General features: G+C 38.7%; 1 protein-coding gene and 1 long non-coding RNA gene across 9 annotated transcripts in view; one reads left to right on the top strand and one right to left on the bottom strand.

The window, feature by feature from the left end:
• The window catches only part of LOC126457347 (delta(3,5)-Delta(2,4)-dienoyl-CoA isomerase, mitochondrial), a 93,610-nt gene that overhangs the window by 55,275 nt on the left and 20,184 nt on the right, over positions 1 to 18,151 (bottom strand). For 2 of the 7 annotated variants that reach the window (XM_050093573.1, XM_050093575.1), the window contains exon 2: positions 6,302 to 6,431. In XM_050093573.1, the coding sequence (XP_049949530.1) occupies positions 6,302 to 6,420 (119 nt within the window). In that variant the 5' untranslated portion in view covers positions 6,421 to 6,431. Of the gene's footprint in view, positions 1 to 6,301; positions 6,432 to 7,997; positions 8,110 to 8,274; positions 8,512 to 18,151 lie in introns of those variants that run through there. The other 5 variants (XM_050093571.1, XM_050093572.1, XM_050093569.1 and 2 more) reach the window with 5 other exon arrangements.
• Positions 9,137 to 17,542, top strand: LOC126457349 (uncharacterized). Of its 2 annotated transcripts, none has more exons than XR_007585462.1 (2): positions 9,137 to 9,186; positions 17,364 to 17,542. It is a non-coding gene; the product is annotated as an uncharacterized LOC126457349 (long non-coding RNA). The 2 variants fall into 2 exon arrangements; XR_007585461.1 differs by lacking the exon at positions 9,137 to 9,186 and adding an exon at positions 16,972 to 17,021.

The raw sequence follows: 18,151 nt of genomic DNA, 5'->3' as shown, positions 1-18,151 counted from the left end.
GATATGCCATGGTGAACCAAAGTACGAGATTGTGATTTGGTAAATCTGTTATAACTTCAAGTTGAACAAATATATTTCAAGGAAGACACAATACATGAAAGTCACAGATCAAGTAAACAGAGTAAGACGTGTGTACACTTTAACAGTCAAATCATAACCGAGTTCGAGTATAGCGGCCGCTGGCTGGCTGGCCGCTTAGGTGGCGCTGCTGCTGCATGGCTGGCAGACAGCGCCGCATGTAGAGGATGCACGTAACTGCGCGGCGGCACTTTGAAAGATCGGAAAGTCACAACAAAAATGAGAATTGAATTTAGTTTCCAAATTTCGTATGATAGCTAGTTTTCGCTTCTAGAATTTATTTTGTTATGCACATAATGTAATTTCTCTTTTCTTTTTTCATTTACACAATCGTAGTAGCAATCCAATACTCCAAACAAAGCATTTATGTGATTTTACACAGTCCACTATCAGCTGTTTATATACTAGCAGTCATGATCTAACAAAAATAATGAGGTTACTCAGAATTAACATTCCTGAGTGCAAGTATTCCGATAAACTGTAGACAGTGTGGCTAACAAGGTAGTCTTTCACTGTGTTTTTAAATATTTGGAGATTTCCAATATCCTGCCAGATCTCCACCAGCGATCGATTAGAGATTTTTGTACCCAAGTACAAAACTTCATTCTCAACGTTAGAGAGGGATGCGTAGCTTATAGAAATCATTTCTATTTATAGTACTGGAGTTGTGAATTTTTCAGTACATTGTACAGGCACCTTTGTTCTCAACCAGGCAGAATTCAATCTTTCAAAAAATACTTCTTGACTCATCAGCTGACAAAAATTACGTCTGGTGGTGTAGAATGAACAACCTATTTACAGGAACTGCTTTTAATGAACAATTTTTTGACTTATGTTTTCAGCTAGGAAGAATTTGACACTTTTAGTAGCCAATTTTACACCATCTGTCCCACTACTACTATTGCCTGGATGTCCAATAGCATTTGCTTCACTGAGTTTGTTTCATGCCTGTTACAATGTGGGCAAAACCAAATCCTGATGTACATAACTCTAGGTGTCCTAAATAAGAACTATCCAAGGCGTAATTTATAACAATAATGGAAGTTCATGGCTGGAACAGTATGTAAAATAAGGAAACGGTAACCACTCACCTCCTAGCAGACCAGTTCTTGGAGCACAGAAAACAGCATTCACATTAGCTATCGAGCTTCCCCCCCCCCCCCCCCCTCCGTCTCTCTCTCTCTCTCTCTCTCTCTCTCTCTCTCTCTGTGTGGGTGTGTGTGTGTGTGTGTGTGTGTGTGTGTGTGTGTGTGTGTGTGTGTGTGTGTGTGTGTGTGTCCTTTCCTTTTGTTAGTACTCAAAAGCTAGTGTGAACGCTGTCTGCCGTTGTGTGTTTCTGTGCTCCCACATCAATCTGCTATGAATGAGTAGTTGCCTTTCCCTTATTTCACATAGTGCTCCAAGACATAATCTATATTAAAATCTACCAAATGTTATTAATACCACCTCTAAGGGATTGATGAGGTTTAAAAGATTTCCTATTGTGGCCTACAGGTTGTCAGAAAACCTTGCTATCTTTTATGTATCCAGGTCTAATACTGAAGTACACCAGATAGCTGTTCAATTCAGTATTCACTGATGTCTCTGGCATGGAGCTTTTGTGTGTGTGTGTGTGTGTGTGTGTGTGTGTGTGTGTGTGTGTGTGTGTGTGTGTGTGTGTGTGTAACTCCTTTCCTCACAATGCACCTATAAAATGTGATACAAACTTGTATCCATCTAGAAGTCTCTATTCAATTTCTGTGACTTCCAAATGATGTTATGGCATGCACAGCACATCTGTAGTAATACTTTAATCTTCCACCAGTTAATTGGGAAGATTATAGTTTTGTCAGTGATGGGTGTGATAAGACATCCTGTGAAACTTTACTAAATGCCTTCTCTGAAAACAACTGAGAACAGATAATCAGGAAACCCATTCATGATGGCAATATATTGAATCTAATTGCAACAAATAGATCTGACCTCGAAAGTGCTATCAGTGACCATGACATGGTTGTGGCCACATTAATTGACAAAGGACAACTGAAACAAGCAGAAATATATCTACTTTCAGTAAACTAGATAAAAAAATCAGTAGTGTTATATCTCAATGAGGAACTTGAGACTTTCAGCACAGGGCAGGAGCATGTAGAAGAACTCTGGCTCAAGATGAAAAGAATAGCTGACCATGCACTGGATAGATGTATACCCCGTAGAGCAGTTCCTAATGGGAGGGAACTTCCATGGTATACATTCACTGTAAAGAAACTTCTAAAGAAACAGAGGTTAGTGCGCAACAGTTGTAAAACATAGCGTAGGGCTATAGATGGGGAGATGCTGAATTGAACGTGTTTGGCTGTCTAGAGAGCAATGTGTGATGCCTTCAGTGACTACCATAGCAGAATATTGTCAAGTGATCTTTCACTGGTCGTATGTAAAGGTTATTAATGGCACCAAAGTTAGTGTCCAATCCCCAGCAAATGAAGGTAGCAAAGCAAAAACTGAGATGCTGAACTCCATTTTCAAATGTTCCTTTACAAAGGAAAACCCAGGAGAATTGCCCCAGTTTAATCCTCATACCACTGACAAGATGAATGAAATGATTATTAGTGTCAGTGGTGTTGAGAAACACCCTAAACTGTTAAAATTAAACAAAGCTCCAGAAACCAACAGAATCCCTGTCAGCTTCTATACTGAATTTGCAGCTGAGTTAGCCCCTGTTCTTACTGTAATCTATCATAGATCCCTCAAACAAAAAACTGTGCCCAGTTCTTTGAAAAAGACACAAGTCAAACCCGTCTACAAGAAGGATAGTAGAAGTGATCCACATAACTACTATGTCGTATCCTTGACATTGATTTGTTGTACAATCTTGGAACACATTTTGAGCTCAAGCATGAGGTAACAACCAGCATGGATTTCGAAAACACTGATCATGTGAAACCCAACTTGGACTTTTCTCACATGACATACTGAAAGCTTTCGATCAAGACAACCAGTTAGTTGCAGTGTTTCTTGATTTCTTAAAAGCATTTGACTCAGTACTGCACCTACACGTATTGTCAAAAGAGGGACCATATAGGGTGTCAAGTGAAATTTGTGACTGGACTGAGGACTTTTTGGTAGGGAAGACATAGCATGTTGTCTTGGATGGAAAGTCATCATCAGATGTAGAAATAATTTCAGGCATGCCTAAGGGAAGTGTGTTGGGACCCTTGCTGTACATATTGTACGTTAATGACCTTGCAGACAATATTAACAGTAAAATCTGGATTTTTTTAAGATGGTACAGTTTTCTATGTACTATCTGAAAAAAGCTGCATAAATATTCAGTCATTTCTTGATGAGATTTCAACGTGGTGCAGAGATTGGCAACTTGCTCTAATGTTCATAAATGTACAATTTTGCACTTCACAAAACGAAAAAATGAAGTATCCTATGTTGAGTGTTACTTACGTAAATAAATTAGTGAAATCAAAGTGAACTACAAATTAGAATATAAATGGAAAACTTGGTTTAGTTTAGAGAGTTACATACTGGCATTCAGCGGGCAGAACAGAAGAAACAATGAACGTGGAGTCAGCGAGTTCCACATAAGCGGGCGCTGTCGATTCAGCCGTCAGGGCATCGCCGACCGGCTCACGTGTTTCTCAGTTGTCGCATGTGAGCAAAGGCCCTCGCCTACCAGAAGCTTTTCAACGTGACGGAAGAGGCAATGACCGGCTCACGTGTTTCTCAGTCGTCACATGCGATCAGAGGCCCCCGCCTACATTCCAAGAGCCAATGACCGAGGTCAATAAGATTCTTCGAGAAGCTTTTCAACGTGACAGAAGAGGCAATGGCCGTGAAGTCGTTCACCTCCAGTGAACTGAAGTGAATAAATACGCGAGACGCGGTGGGCCCGACAAAGGTAGACGGAGGAAGACAGATGAAGACAGTTGAAGACAGATGAAGACGGGGACGGAGACGAAGACGAGAGACGAAGGAAGAAAAGAAGAGTAGCAGTAGTTTTCAGTCAGTTTCGGTGCTGAAGACCGTCATGCAAGAAGAGACTGCATCATGCACAGACGCACCAAGTCCGCCGCTGTAATGGAATAGCAAGCAGCAGCCGCGGCGCCAGAAGACAGAAGTTAAAAGGTATTGGAAGTCTGGTTTTTACATACCCGGGTGACTCGTGAGGACGGGAAGGAGACGGCCTCACATCAGTAGTTACCTGTGAGCTGGGATGAAGACCTGACAGCCGAAGACTGGCAAGCGGGAGTCCGTGGCTCGAGTTCGGGACACTGGCCTTCCCCCGCCGCGCCGCTCCGCTGGTCGACGCACAACACACGCGGCCGCTTAGAGAAGAGAAACACTGGGACGTCACATTCAAGGTATCACCATCCGATGCACGACGTCGCTCGCAATAATTAAACGGGCCACCTCGCGCTGCGCGTCTCCGGTCAGCTGGGCGAGACGGCGACACGAGATACACACCGCTACGCGTAATCAGACGCCGCCGCCGCCGCTGTCGCAGCACAAGGCTACGCAAACGACACGGCTGCCGCTCTCCGAACCAGAACGTCCCAGTAAGATACAGTTGTATGAAACTTTTAATAAAAGTTAACTTACGTAAAAATGATGTTTCATTCGACCTCATACCCGAGCCAAGGAAGAACCCACCCTGCCCACATGTTGTTAAGAGAGAAAAGTTAATTTATTTAATATTTTCACCCTGACAGAATACTTTAGAATGCTCATCCTGACAATTGACAGCATCAAAAGAGAAAACACAGTTACATTGAGTGACAGAAGTGTCACATTTAGTAACACAACTGTTACATTTGATGTCAGAAGCCGTTATAGTTGTTACACCTATGACTATAATAACAATTAGTCACTGTTGGAATCAGCCAACTCGTACACATACCTGAGTGTAACACTTTGTAGGGATATGAAATGGAATGATCACATAGGTTCTGTCACGGATAAAGAAGGCGGTAGATTTCAGTTTATTGGTTGAATACTGGGGAAATGTAATCAGTCTATACACAGGAGATTGTGCAACTAATTCTAGAATTCTGTTGAAGTGTGTGGGACCCATACCAGATAGGACTAACAAGGGATATTGAATGGACACAGAGAAGGGCAGCACGAATTGTCACAGGGTTGTTTAATCCATGGGAGTGTGTCACAGAGATAGTGAAGGTACTGAACTGGTAGGAAGACAGACGTAAACTATCCCAAGAAAGTCTACTAACAAATCATCAAGAACCGCCTTTAAATGACTGCTCTGGGAATATACTAGAATGCCCTACATATCGCTGACCCAGGGACTGTGAGGATAAGATTAGAATAATTACTGCACGGACAGAGGCATTCGAACAACCATTCTTCCTGTGCTCCATACGTGAATGGAACAGAAAGAAAGCCTAATAACTGGTACAATGGAACATATCCTCTGCCATGCACCTCACAGTGGTTTGCAGAGTATAGATGTAGATGTACTGTTGCAACTGTGTGTATCGTTACTCAGCAACTATCTCCTACAGAAAAATTTGCCATAAAAATGTCTTAGTAAAATTATTGGGAATTGCAGGGCTTGGAGAGACAGTAAATGCTTCTGGAAGACAGTCATGTAAGTAACCTCTTACTGGGAACATTCAAATGTAGACCATGCCAAGTGTGGTGTGACCATGTGAGGAGTGAGGCAATAACAAAACCATTGTGTGATGGGAGAGTCCTGAAGCTTTGCATTTACACACTCAGCAGGATGTTCTGATCACTCAAAGAGTGACACAATCTTCACATCTATATGAGGAGCTTTTCCACCACCGTGACTACTATCAATTTCAATTGTGTACTTACTGCTAATATCCAATCTGTTCCTGGAACCACCAATAACCACGACATGATTTTCTCTACCAAGATCTTTCCTCCTGTTTAATCTGTCAGACAGCTTCGAATTAAATGCTGTTAGTTATTCAATGGACTATTCAATTACAAATGGTTCCATTTACAAACACTTGGTACACTAGTGTTCACAAAGCACGCAATGTATATTATCAGAAGTATGATGTATATTACCAATAAATTTGTAGCACCTCTTTAAAAACTCATATTTTGATACATTAAATTTCCTTAACAGATAAGTACCACTTTTTACTTATTAATTTACTTATTTAAGAATAACACTCTAAACAAGTGAGGTTACTCCAGAAAAAAATGAAGTATGCAATTACACCAAACATAGGAAAATACTCACTGCCACATTGCTTCATTGAAAGCATTTAATTTTTCAGGCCTGTTTAATTCCACATGATAAACATACGGGCTCACTGAAGACACTGCCAGAGCCTCATATGATGGGCCTGTTGATGCCATTCTTTGGCCTGCTGAAAAGACGAAGAAACCTTTGTGACCAAATATTTTGGGACTAGAATACAACATACTTTTTGTATGATTTCAATAAGAGAAACTTGGTGACACTACTAAACAAGTCAATGATGGTATTAAATAAATTAGTATCCAACGATTGAAGATTAAATTTTTTACACAGTATACAATTTTTTTAACCAACAAGATTGTAAATGTAACTAATCCCTGAGAAAATGTTCATTTATGCCTGATAAATTCTCTCTGAAGTATTATTTCTTAAATGTACATAATATATTTGTTTGTATTTATTCCTGTTATTGCTCACAGTCTGCTCCAATCATGTGTCATTAATTGCACCGCATATTATTTCTTCTTATACCTAGCAAAAACTATGTATGTAATACATGTAATGTTTATCGTATTCTTTTGTTATTTAAAAGGCCTTCATGTAACACATTAAATTGTTAAAATTTACCTTTAAATGCACAATTGCTTTTTTTCCAATATTATATGTACGGACTATACAATATAGTGTGCGTAGTGAATGAAGTGTTATGATACAATGTGTGTATAGTGTGTGCAGTAACTGATAGTGAGATATGAGTGAACAGTGTGGCATTACATTATTTAATAAGTTATTTGTAAAAAAAGAACTGTATACCAGGAATAAATCTAATGATTGTCTATAACTACCATAGAAGTCTGTAAATATATGTGTATACGAATTAGATTATTTTAAATTGATATAATCTTGTAAATACTTTGACATGTCCTTTATCCTTGTACAAAGAGATCTACGGGTGAACAAAGCTGCTGCTGCTGTTAGTAGTGTTAGTAGTAGTAGTAGTAGTAGTAGTAGTACAGTCTAAAATGTTATGTTAGACTGTGGTAGTGGTAGCAGCAGTAGTAGTAGTAGTAGTAGTTTCTTGGATCACTATAACACATTCACATGGCACTATTATACTCTGTTGTGTACTAACAGTTGCGAACTTTGTAATGAAAACTACACACAAAACTGGATTTCAAGCATTATATTTATTAGGGCTGTTTAATTGAAAGTTAAATTCCATATAATAAAACCATTGTGCTCCTTAAAGGGAATATATAAAACTTTGTTCTATTTATTTGTTTCTGTAGGAACTATGATTGGGCTTGAGGGGGTGGGGAATTGTCTTTCTGTATTAATACACAGCACTTCTACCTCTCGCAAGATACCTTTGGTTTCTTAGTAACTTAAATATTGTGTTTCCTTCGCTTTTCCTCTATAACACTAAACTTAACTACTAGTAATAAAATGACTTTTAAGCTACTGTACGTATCACTGTACAATTAAAGTGCTTGGATGATTTATTTTAAAGTTCTCACCATCTTCAAAAGCCGCATATGTAATTGTAGATAAAGAAGACACACACACACACACACACACACACACACACACACACACACACATAAAAATAGGCGTGCAATATACAACCAAGGCGTTTTAATAGCATAATAAAAAACAAAGTACAGTTCTGGTCTTAGGTTCTCCCAAAATTTCATTCACTACAACTGGCAGAATATGCGATTAGCCCCGTAGTTACATTTATGTTTATAGCGCAACCGTATCCTCTACGAGAGTTTCCGATTTTAAGGATTTGCTCGTAAACTCCCTGAACGCGTCTCCATCCATTTTTCTGCTATTGTTGTTTTGTAATACACTGTGGCACCCTGTTTATTGAAATACCTCTTCGAAACCAGTTATGAGAAACCAGTAATATTCTAGCTGAAATCTGAAGAAACAAGTTTTCCTTTTTTTTCTCATTAGGTGTATTGCGAGCCTAAGCTTTAGAACAGGAGCAAAACATATAGCGAACTTACTCCGCGAAATCACAGCCCCGGAAAACACCGCTCTTACCGCATTCAACATCTTTCACCGCTAACTTTAACTCACAATATGCAGTATGCACGTACAAGAGCGTTTGACTGCAGTGGCATTTGCTACCAAAGTTCAGTTCATGATTTGGTGGACTTCGCCCAGTCCAGTGAATCATCTACCAGTTCACCTGTACGTCTGTACTAGTGGTGGGCAGGAAATCGCGTATGTTAGAAATCACAGTGACTGAGAAGTCACAGATATCACAGTAGTAACTTTACAGAATCTAACTGCGATTTCAGTCACAGTTAGCAGTCGCAAGTAGTATTTCACGTTCAAAGACGTGAGCCATCTATTGGTCGAATTTAGCACTACTTTCTGCGATTTCAGTGACAAGTCGCAACTAAGAGTCGCAAGTAGCAACTAAAAAGCGTGGTGAACAGTGGCATCTGTTGGCCAAAGTTCGTACTACGTCCATCTCTGCGATACGGTATCGAGTCTAACTGCGATTTCCGTGACAAGTCGCAACTAAGATTCGCAAGTAGCGACAAGAAAACGCGGTTAACAGTGCCATCTGTTGGCCAAAGTTCGTACTACGTCCATATCTGCGAAGAAGCGTCTCGCGGGCCCCGAGGAATCATGACGTCACATCATGGCATGACGTTGTCTCTCATGCAAGCCAATATCGCTGGTAGTTTTGGAAACGCGGATATTCTTTGAACATGGCATGCTGATGCCATGTGTATGATGGCGGGATTTGTGTGCGTTAAAGCTTTTCAGTCACGGAAAAAAATTGATAATACCTGCTGCAAAAGCACGTGTTTGCAGACGAGAAAGGATAGTTTATATTCCAGACAATGGACGGTAAGTAACTTCCGTTAGTAATCTTATCATGCGCAAGAAAAGTAAAATGTATGGTAAATCTACAGAAATTTCATTCTTTGTGCCTATAGTATTCTGATGCATTATGTTACTCAGTAAAGTTTCTTTCAATGCATCTATGTGGATTATTTGTGGTAACGGCGTATTCTCATAACAAATGACTTCGGTATTTAAGTTGCAATCATCGTAACTTTTTCCGGGTCTAGTGCAGCAGGGGATACAACCCGTCGGCTTTGAACAATGACGTCACAAGTCGCCAAAGAGCATTTATTACAAAGATGAAAGAGCTGAGAAGCGTCTCGCGGGCCCCGAGGAATCATGACGTCGTCTCTCACGCTAGCCAATATCGCTGGTAGTTTTCGAAACGCGGATATTCTTTGAACATGACATGCTAATGCATTGTGGGTGCGTGTGTATAATGGCGGGTTTTGTGATTTGTATGCGTTAAAGCTTTTCAATCACGGAAAAAAATTGATAATACTTGCTGCAAAAGCAGATGTTTGCAGAGGAGAAAGGATAGTTTATATTCCAGATAATGGACGGTAAGTAACTTCCGTTAGTAATCTTATAATGCTCAAGAAAAATAAAGTGTATGGTAAATCTACAGAAATTTCATTCTTTATGCCTATAGCATTCTTATGCATTATGTTACCCAGTAAAGTTTCTTTCAATGCATCTATGTGGATTATTTGTGGTAATGGCGTATTCTCATAACAAATGGCTTCGGTATTTAAGTTGCAATCATCGTAACTTTTTCCTGATCAAAAAGTGTGTAGTAACTGTATTCTAACGTCAGTAACCTGCACATTTGAAAACTTTTGAATGTTCAAAATTACATCATTCATCATAGTCAGTATTTTTTTACAGTAAAATAGGTATGAATTGCAATGACTGAATCCAGATTTGTGAGTGATGTAATCTGTTTTTGTAATGGATGTTTCAGTTTCTGAAGTGAAGTGAAAATCCAAAGAAGAGAAGACAGCGAGAAGTAGCTTTTTGTCTGTTTCATGGTTTATAGGCCTACTGGGGAAACTCGCCATGTAAAGAAACGAGTAACGCATCAAGCTTGGAACCTCTATGGTGATGTGGAAACCTGAGCGTTGTTAATAAAGAAATTAATTCAGTGTGTGTGTGTTTGTTTTGATTCCTTTATCATGTTGCTTATAGTAGACCAAGTTTAATTAAAATACCCAGGTGATAATTTCAACATAAATTGGACTATGTGCATAACTGTTTCTAATGGCTTTGCTGCTTGTCAGAGGCAAAGTATGAATATTTACCATCCTCTGGCATGTGCATTCACTAGTCATTTACCGAGCGAGGTGGCGCAGTGGTTAGCACACTGGACTCGCATTCGGGAGGACGACGGTTCAATCCCGTCTCCGGCCATCCTGATTTAGGTTTTCCGTGATTTCCCTAAATCGCTTCAGGCAAATGCCGGGATGGTTCCTTTGAAAGGGCACGGCCGATTACCTTCCCCATCCTTCCCTCACCCGAGCTTGTGCTCCGTCTCTAATGACCTCGTTGTTGACGGGACGTTAAACACTACTTTCCTCCTCCTCCACTAGTCATTTATGGCAAAAGAAATCACTGACTGAAAGCATAATTTGCTTGGTAGACATAATTGGAAATGACCTTTTTAGTTATAATTTTACGTTTTTAGATTATAGTACTCCCTGAGAGATTATCTTCTGCATTTCTTGACCCTGACATCACTAGTAATGGATGTTTCACCACCAGGTTAGGCATACAGCATTAAGTGTCCTGCTCTGCTGTAGCAGGCATTTAGGGACTTTGAATGTGAAGTACATGCATCTGTACAATTGTGGCTAAAAAGAACAGCTAGAATGCTAATTACTGTTTCAGGAATTATCCTTTACACAGTTAAATATGTATCTAAAAATGAATTCATGAATAACTGTGTAGTCATTTAATCGTTTCGTATTGTAAGACATTTAAATAAAAATACTGCACACCCAAAAATAGTCTGGAAATGGCAAGGAATATCAAATATAAGTAAATATTTTTCCTCAGTAAGATAAAAGTGTAAAATTGCTGATACCTGGTTGTTACCATATCACTGCTGGCCCCAGCAGAGCAGTCTGCTGTGACCACCGGCACATTCATGCCAGCCAACGGGTTAATACACAAAACAGGGCAGTGCAAGACCTGGTCCGTAATTCTCATTGGTTGAAGCAACTAAAATCAAATTTCTGAGGTGTGCTGGAACTGTGTTATTGGTATATTCCCCAGCATGATTTGAAATTTTTGCATTGAAATGGCACTGACAGTGCGTAATATATTTTGCAACTGAGAATAGATACTAAAAAATTTATGTGGGAATATATTTCAAGAAACCCTTTTATACCAAACCTGACAATTATATTGACACACAAGTAAACCACCTGAATGGAACACTGGGTTATACAACCATTAGCTGTACGTGTAGGTGTAGAATAGGTAATTTACACAGAAAACTTTTCATACAAATTTTGTAAAGCACACTAAAGTTAAGGGAAAGGTGCAATGCCTAGATGAGATAAACTTGGACACGCAAGAACTGGTTTTGCTCAGATATATGGAAAATTAACTGTAGTATTATATGACATACAACACATCTGAGGTGCAAATTTGTGGAGAGGAGAGATTGCATTTAACTTGTTGTGTATGGTGCACATTTTGTTACAGTGCTGGGATGATGTCATCCAGATTTCAAAATTAGTGGTCTAGTAATGAAACTCTCATCAGTTTTAATATTTAAAAATAAACATGCCTGAAAAAGGAAGCTGAATTAGGACTTTCAATTAAATTGCAAAAATGTTCTTGTTTTGCACATTCACTGTGGATGACACTTAAAAGCACGGTGTTAGTAGCTCTTATTGACCTTTGTGTCAGCCACAGTGAACATGTTGAAGGTTTTAAAGTAACAAAGTAGTTGTTGACATTGAGGAATTAATGGATGACAGCAGGAAACAGCAATGAAATAATGTGAATTACTTAAACCAGGAATTAAACAAGTCTACATAGCTTTGAACACAGCCAAAAAATGGTTGGTTCAAATGGCTCTGAGAACTACAGGATTTAACTTCTGAGGTCGTTAGTCCCCTAGAACTTAGAACTGCGTAAACCTAACTAACCGAAGGACATCACACACATCCATGCCCAAGGCGGGATTCGAACCTGCGACCGTAGCGGTCGCGCAGTTCCAGACTGTAGCACCTGGAACTGCTCGGCCACCGCGGCCGGCGAACACAGTCATTTCACACTTCTTATTCACTGCATATTTGTGTGCTATAACTAATACAGCAACCTTTTATTTTCTCATCTTTGATCTGGAACACGTGTCACATCTTACTTGTTTTCCTAGAGCAACTCTAGATTTACAAGATCCACATTTCAGAATTCTGGTAGTTGCTAGTCCTACCTCATGCTGAAAGGGTGGGTTGATAGCTGTCTCTTCAGATATGATCTCATCAACTGCCATTTCAGAAACATGAAGCAAAAATGTGATTATTCAGTTTTCTGTCAGTGATGAATATATCACTAATGTATAGGTATATTCATGATGGTATAGAACAGTGCAGGGCCATCTTCTGCTGGGTAGACTAAACTGTGCACTTCACATCCAGTGCATCAATTTCTTCATAGGTAGTATCATAGTACACTACTATCTCAGACTTGATTGTTGTGATGCTCAATGAAACAACATTATGCCTTCAAGACACTAAACTAACAGCCTTCTTAAGTTTTTGAATGAAGGATATAAGAAGTAATATATCCAAAAACAATTAAGTTTTACTTTTTGCTGTCAGGAACTCTTTTGGAATCTTTCCTTTTATTATTATTTTGTACATGTGTGGTCTTTTTATTTCCTCTTCCCAGTTTGACAAGAACATCTGATTTGCTTAATGGGGATATTTATGGTTACAAAAAATAAATAAATAAATATGTGGATACAATGAAACCGGCAAACCAAGATCATCCTCCAAAACTTTACGAGCCTAGGAAATAAGAACAATGATTTGGACATAGTAACATGTTTTAATAAACCAGATGTTTCAGCTATTACTGAGCATTGGTATACCAAAAAAGAATCTTATTATGCACCCATTAACAAAAAATTTCTGCTCATCTTTCAGTAGGGATATCAAACCTTATGGTGATGTTGCAGAAAGTGGCAATAATTGGTGCTCAAAGATGTAATTCCTACATGTTGAAGGTGTTACTCAACTTTCTGCGATAAGCTATAGATGGGAAAGGAATCATAATTTTAGATATAGACAGACCTCCATCTGAAATTACAGATTTGTTTTAGCTAGTCTCTATCAGTTGCTTGTAGAGAGAGATAGTAAACACTAAGGGAAAACGGCTGATAATTATGCTGATAATTGTTCACAGTTTAATAAAACCTTATCTAACACAAATCAGTTTTCGCTCATAAGGATGGCGAGTGGCACACACAGATCTAACATTACTGATATGTAATACACGGTACCTAGGATCTAGTACTGGGATACTTTCTTTTGTCGATTTATGTAAAGGACAAAATACTGCTCCCCAAATTCAAGGATAGTTCTGTATGCTGATGCTACATCTATTGCATGCACGTGTAAAGATCGTGAGCAACTACAAAAACTATGAAACTGTATTACAAATGAAATAATTCAGTATTTCTATGAAAGTCATCTCATTGTCAGCACAAGATAGCAGCAGTAATGGATTTTCACCCCACAAGACAGATTTTGAAATTCAGTTGTGCACTGGAACTGATATTGTCATCAAAGAAAACTACTGCTTGGTTACAGTTAAACTTTCTATATTTAACATGTTATAACATGGAAACTAATTACAGTACAAGAACACAACTTGGTAGCATTAATGTCAAGGACATGAGGAAGAGAAATAATGCAGAATCAATTCAATTGAAACACTTTTAATGTTTCCAGAATGAGAAACATCCCGCAGGCTGTGGCTAAGCCATGTCTCTGCTATATCATTCTTTCAGGAGTGCTAGTTCTGCAAGGTTCGCAGGAGAGCTTCTGTAAAGTTTGGAAGGTAGGAGACGAGATACTGGCAGAAGTAAAGCTGTGAGTACCGAGTGTGAGTCGTGCTTCGATAGCTCAGATGGTAGAGCACTTGCTCGCGAAAGGCAAAGGTCCCGAGTTCGAGTCTCGGTCGGGCACACAGTTTTAATCTGCCAGGAAGTTTCACTTTTAATGTGCTGCTACAGTACACCACACCAGTACCATTACTGGTGACGGTGATGGAGGCTGCTATGAAAAGCTTGCGATTTTATTCAAATCTGATGTGGCAAGTTAACAAAACTTTTTATCCATGTGAGTAAAATTATTGTGTAAAATTGATAGCGCAGCTTCTTACAGAAGTCTTTTCAGAGCCCTTCGGAGTCTTTCACTTACATGTAACATATTTACTCCCTAAAAGTATTTGTTGTTCATAATAGGGGTAATTTTACTCTGTTCAGTGAAATGCACTTGCAAAATACTGGAAGTAAAAACAATGCCCATGTAGGCTATACATCCCTGCCTACAATTCAGAATGGAATATCACATTCTGATTGAAAGTCTTTAACAGGTTGCTGCTAGACATCAGGCAGAAAACTGAAAATCGTAAGGTAATAAAAAAATACAAACTAAAAAAAATATTTTATTAGCTTCTCCTTCTATAACTATAATTAAACATAATGTTTCGACTCACGAATGCAATTGCTAGTTAATGTTAACACTAAGGTTCAAATTAACAGGATTTTAATGTTACCATTATATGAACAGCTGACAGTACTCATTGTAAAATTATGAAATGACTTGTACAAAGTATGAGAGAAAAACAGCACTTAAAACAAAGAAAAAAAAACCTTTCTAGCTTTCAGGGTTGTTACTTCTTTCCTCTGGGAAGATGAATATAGTTTGTGACTGGAAATGAGGGGAAGATCACTTACACCACCCGTATAGAACAATTATGTGACACATTCATGAGTACTGCTCCAATGTTTGAGATCCAGGTCAGATTTAAGCAACACATTGAAGCAACTCAGAGTCTGGATGCTATATAGGTTACCAGTAGTTTCAAACTATGTGTGAGTATAATGAGAATCCCTGGAGGGAAAATAATGTTCTTTTTGTACAACACTATTGAGAAAATTTAGAAGGCATGAGAAATCTGGGTTCGGATGGTAGATAGCCTTTCTTCCCTCTCTCTGTTTGCGAGTGGAACAGGAAAGAAAATGATTTGTAGTGGTACAAGGTACCCTCCACCAGGTACCATTTGGTTGCTTGTGTAGTATGTATGTACATCAAAATACGGAAGAAAATTGTGACTGCCTACTACATTAAGAAGTAATAGTTGAACTAACCTAAGCTTTGTGATTTACTTCAAATGTTTTGTCCCACTGATACACTCTGACAATCAGTGACTTGCATCTATAGCAGTCTTACAATTTGGAGATGTCAGTAGGCTTACTGCTTAGATCTATTAATATTCCCTCATTGAGCTCTTTTTATCTTAAGATCACATAAACTGGATTTTTGAGAAACTACATACAGGGAGATGTGATTGGCATATAGCTGTTTGTTTACAGAAAAACAGCGATCAAAATTTAAGCATATCGGTAACACACACTGGGCAAGAGCACATATCTGGGCTAGAGCACTATATTGGATTTCGCCCCCTTCCCCCCCTTTCCCTAGAAACCTTGGCTGGAGTAATAACTATTTGTAGCATAGTCTGAGGTCTACATTAGGTTGAAAAGCGATAATTTCGTCGACAGTTGTGGAACACAGCGAATGAGAAATAACGGTTGTGATAACAGACAGACGTGTGGCTTTGCCTAATATTTGTTTGCGGCGTATTTAAATGCACTTTCCCACATTTAATGCATTTCTCATAATAAAATAATAAAACTACTGGGTCATCCCCAAAAAACATATATTAGAAAATGAACAATCATCCGACGTGTTTTGATGCATATTATTTACAGATATCGTACACAAACTGGAAAAAATGCAATGGGCGTTCCACTACGTATCCTTTACCATATTTGATTTGTTTTTCCGCATTTGCTACTGCTGGTATGGGTTCAAAGACAAATTCGTGCTGCAAACGTCTCAGTGGTAGTTAGCCTACATTGGTAAGCAGCAGTTAATGCGTTAAAAACATTTATACACATTGTCCTCAATGCGTAATATGTGTTATGCTATAAATCACTCTGCCTTTCGATCAATAATTCGTTATCAATTGGCTTCAATCAATCACGTAAGACTCTAATGTGTAACTTTGACTACGCTGCGGATTATTATGTCACCATAATACAGATTATTCGCATTCAAACCTTCTTTCTACATTTAATTCTGTTAATGGAAGCTTCATTCAAACAATCTGGATTGATTTGACGTTCCAAAACAATAGCTGATGGCAAGTCTGAACAAACACTGTGGCCAACGTGTGACGTCACATACGTCAACAGAGTTGTTTACAGGTCTAGTCACCAGGCAGCGCTGTCACGCTTTCAGCCTTACTGATGATGTCATGAAGCGATTCCTCAGGGCCCGCGAGACGCACAGAAGCGTCTCGCGGGCCCCGAGGAATCATGACGTCATATCATGGCATGACGTTGTCTCTCATGCAAGCCAACATCGCTGGTAGTTTTCGAAACGCGGATATTCTTTGAACATGGCATGCTGATGTCTTGTGGATTTGTATGCGTTAAAGCTTTTCAATCACGGAAAAAAATTGATAATACTTGCTGCAAAAGCACGTGTTTGCAGACAAGAAAGGATAGTTTATATTCCAGACAATGGACGGTAAGTAACTTCCGTTAGTAATCTTATCATGCGCAAGAAAAGTAAAATGTATGGTAAATGTACAGAATTTCATTCTTTGTGCCTATAGTATTCTGATGCATTATGTTACTCAGTAAAGTTTCTTTCAATGCATCCATGTGGATTATTTGTGGTAACGGCGTATTCTCATAATAAATGGCTTCGGTATTTAAGTTGCAATCATCGTAACTTTTTCCTGATCAAAAATTGTGTAGTAACTGTATTCTAACAGTAAACTGCACATTTGAAAACTTTTGAATGTTCACAATTAATCATTGATCATAGTCAGTATTTTTGACAGTAAAATAGATATGAATTGCAGTGACTGAATCCAGATTTGTGAGTGGTGTAATGTGTTTTTGTAATGGATGTTTCAGAGTTTCTGAAGTGAAAGTCCAAGGAAGAGAAGACAACGAGAAGTAGCTTTTTTGTCTGTTTCATGGTTTATAGGCCTACTGGGGAAACTCGCCATGTAAAAAAACGAGTAACGCATCCAGCTTGGTACCTCTATGGTGATGTGGAAATCCGAGCATTGTTAATAAAGAAATTAATTCTGTGTGTGTCTTTCTTTTGATTCCTTTATCATGTTGCTTATAGTAGATCAAATTTAATTAAAATACCCAGGTGATAATTTCAACATAAATTGGACTATGTGCATAGCTGCTTCTCGCAGGCAAAGTATAAATATTCACCATCCTATGGCATGCGTGTTCACTAGTCAGTTATGGCAAAAGAAATCACTGACTCAAAGCATAATTTGCTTGGTAGACATAATTGGAAATGGCCTTTTTAGTTCTCTCCCTGAGAGATTATCTTCTGCATTTCTTGGCCCTGACATGATTAGGTCTGGAATACAGCATTAAGTGTGCTGCTCTGCTGTCAGCAGCATGGTAGTCAATGTGTTAAGCAGTCGTTTAGGAACTAGTGTGAAGTATATGCATCTGTACAGTCTTGGCCAAAAAGATACAGCTAGAGTGTGAAGTATATGCATCTGTACAGCCTTGGCCAAAAAGATACAGCTAGAATGCTAATTACTGTTTCAGGAATTATCCTTTACACAGTTAAATATATTATGTTAAATATGTATCTAAAACTGAATTCATGAATAACTTTGTAGTCATTTAAATAAAAATACCACAAACCGAAAAATTGTCTTGAAATGGTA

This window comes from Schistocerca serialis, chromosome 2 (genome assembly GCF_023864345.2).
Source record: "Schistocerca serialis cubense isolate TAMUIC-IGC-003099 chromosome 2, iqSchSeri2.2, whole genome shotgun sequence".
In the NCBI taxonomy this organism is placed as follows: domain Eukaryota; kingdom Metazoa; phylum Arthropoda; class Insecta; order Orthoptera; family Acrididae; genus Schistocerca; species Schistocerca serialis.
This window is presented reverse-complemented; position numbering and strand designations above follow the sequence as displayed.